The sequence below is a fragment of the Sinocyclocheilus anshuiensis genome, unplaced genomic scaffold, assembly GCF_001515605.1.
Source record: "Sinocyclocheilus anshuiensis isolate Anshui unplaced genomic scaffold, SAMN03320099.WGS_v1.1 scaffold238, whole genome shotgun sequence".
NCBI classification, from domain to species: Eukaryota; Metazoa; Chordata; class Actinopteri; order Cypriniformes; family Cyprinidae; genus Sinocyclocheilus; species Sinocyclocheilus anshuiensis.
Genome location: NW_015547674.1, coordinates 607,934 through 609,452, shown reverse-complemented (window position 1 = coordinate 609,452; position 1,519 = coordinate 607,934). Strand labels below are relative to the sequence as shown.

General features: G+C 35.3%; 1 protein-coding gene across 1 annotated transcript in view; it reads left to right on the top strand.

The window, feature by feature from the left end:
- rps6ka4 (ribosomal protein S6 kinase, polypeptide 4) overlaps positions 1-1,519 on the top strand; it is a 23,551-nt gene that overhangs the window by 18,868 nt on the left and 3,164 nt on the right. The window contains exon 16 of the mRNA XM_016505386.1: positions 354-513. Within this exon, the coding sequence (XP_016360872.1) occupies positions 354-513 (160 nt within the window). The remainder of the gene's footprint in view (positions 1-353; positions 514-1,519) is intronic.

Here is a 1,519-nt window from a genome sequence, read left to right as displayed (position 1 = left end):
TCTGTCTGTCTGTCTGTCTGTCCTATCCGTCTATCTGTCTGTCTGTCTGTCTGTCTGTCCTATCTGTCTGTCCTATCTCTCTCTCTCTCTCTCTCTCTCTATCGTATCTATCATCTGTCAGACTGCATGACCTTGAAACTACAAACTGAACACCTTCTAATTCAATCTTTTAATCTTTTAAAACTACTTCAAACCTTTGTCTGGGCTTTCTCAAACAACATCAAAGTTAGTCTGGACCAATTTCTTTTTTTTTTAACCTGATTTTCTTTAATAATTTGACAGTTTGTTCAGAAATGTAAGGCCGAGAGTGTAACGTCATGTGCTGATATGATTAGTGTTGTTGTTCTTGTTAGTACACCATGCTCTCTGGCCAAGTTCCGTTCCAGAGTGAGAAAAAAGGAATGACATCATCGCACGCAGCTGACATCATGCACAAGATCAAAGAGGGAGATTTCTCATTGGACGGGGAAGCCTGGAGGGGCGTGTCTGAAGAGGCCAAAGATTTAGTGAGAGGTACTTACACTGAAACAATCGAAACTTGCTTGAGTGCTGAACAATCTTAGTCCAAGGGAGGGCTGGATAATGCCATCATTGTAAATATACTAGTTATTATACAAGTTACAATATTATACAAGTTAGAATAACCTCCAACGTAAGCTGTTTAATTAATGTTTTGGGTTGTTTGAAATTAATTGTTGTAATTGAGCATTAGAACATAAAACTAGCTACATATAATACATATTATTACTTACTGCTAGAGATGTGCTCTGAAGTGACAGCACTGAACAAAAAACGTAAGCAATGAATGTTCATGTTTATGCGTAATGTGACTTTTGCAGAATTCGAAATTCAGTTACAACTTTATAGAAACTAGTCAAATAAGAACTTTTTTAAATTTTATAATTACAGCATAGTTATTGAAGCATTTGGCAGATATGCAATCACCCATAAATAAGATGCTTTTACTCTAGCAGCGCACACACACACATAGATATAATAACATTTATGCACTTACCAGACGCTTTTTTACAAAGAGCAATTCATCAAAGAGCTAGTAATATTTGTAATATACAAAGCCTTTGAAGTGTTTTTCATTGAGTCGATCAGCGAGTCGACGGCGAGATCCACCAAACATTCAGATGACAACAAAGCTTTTTTTTGTTAAGATAAAAAAAAATATGATTCTTAAGAAAATATTTAAAAATTTTTCAAGAATTGAACTTCCTTCTTGGAATTCATATTACAGTTCAAATCTTCTTTCACAAAACCCCAAGGGGGCCTTAAGATGACTTAAAGTTATTTAAATATATTATTATTAATATAATTTTTGAGGTCAGAGTTTGGTTCATTTGAATGAAATAAGTGCTGTTTTCAAACTCATCTGCAATCATCCTGTACTGTGTGCAGCTTATCTGAACGCTATCGGAAATTAACCTCTATTGATGATGTATGATTTGGTCACTTGGTCACTTGGTGATTTGTGTGTATGTGTGTGTGTGTGTGTGTGTGTGTGTGTGTG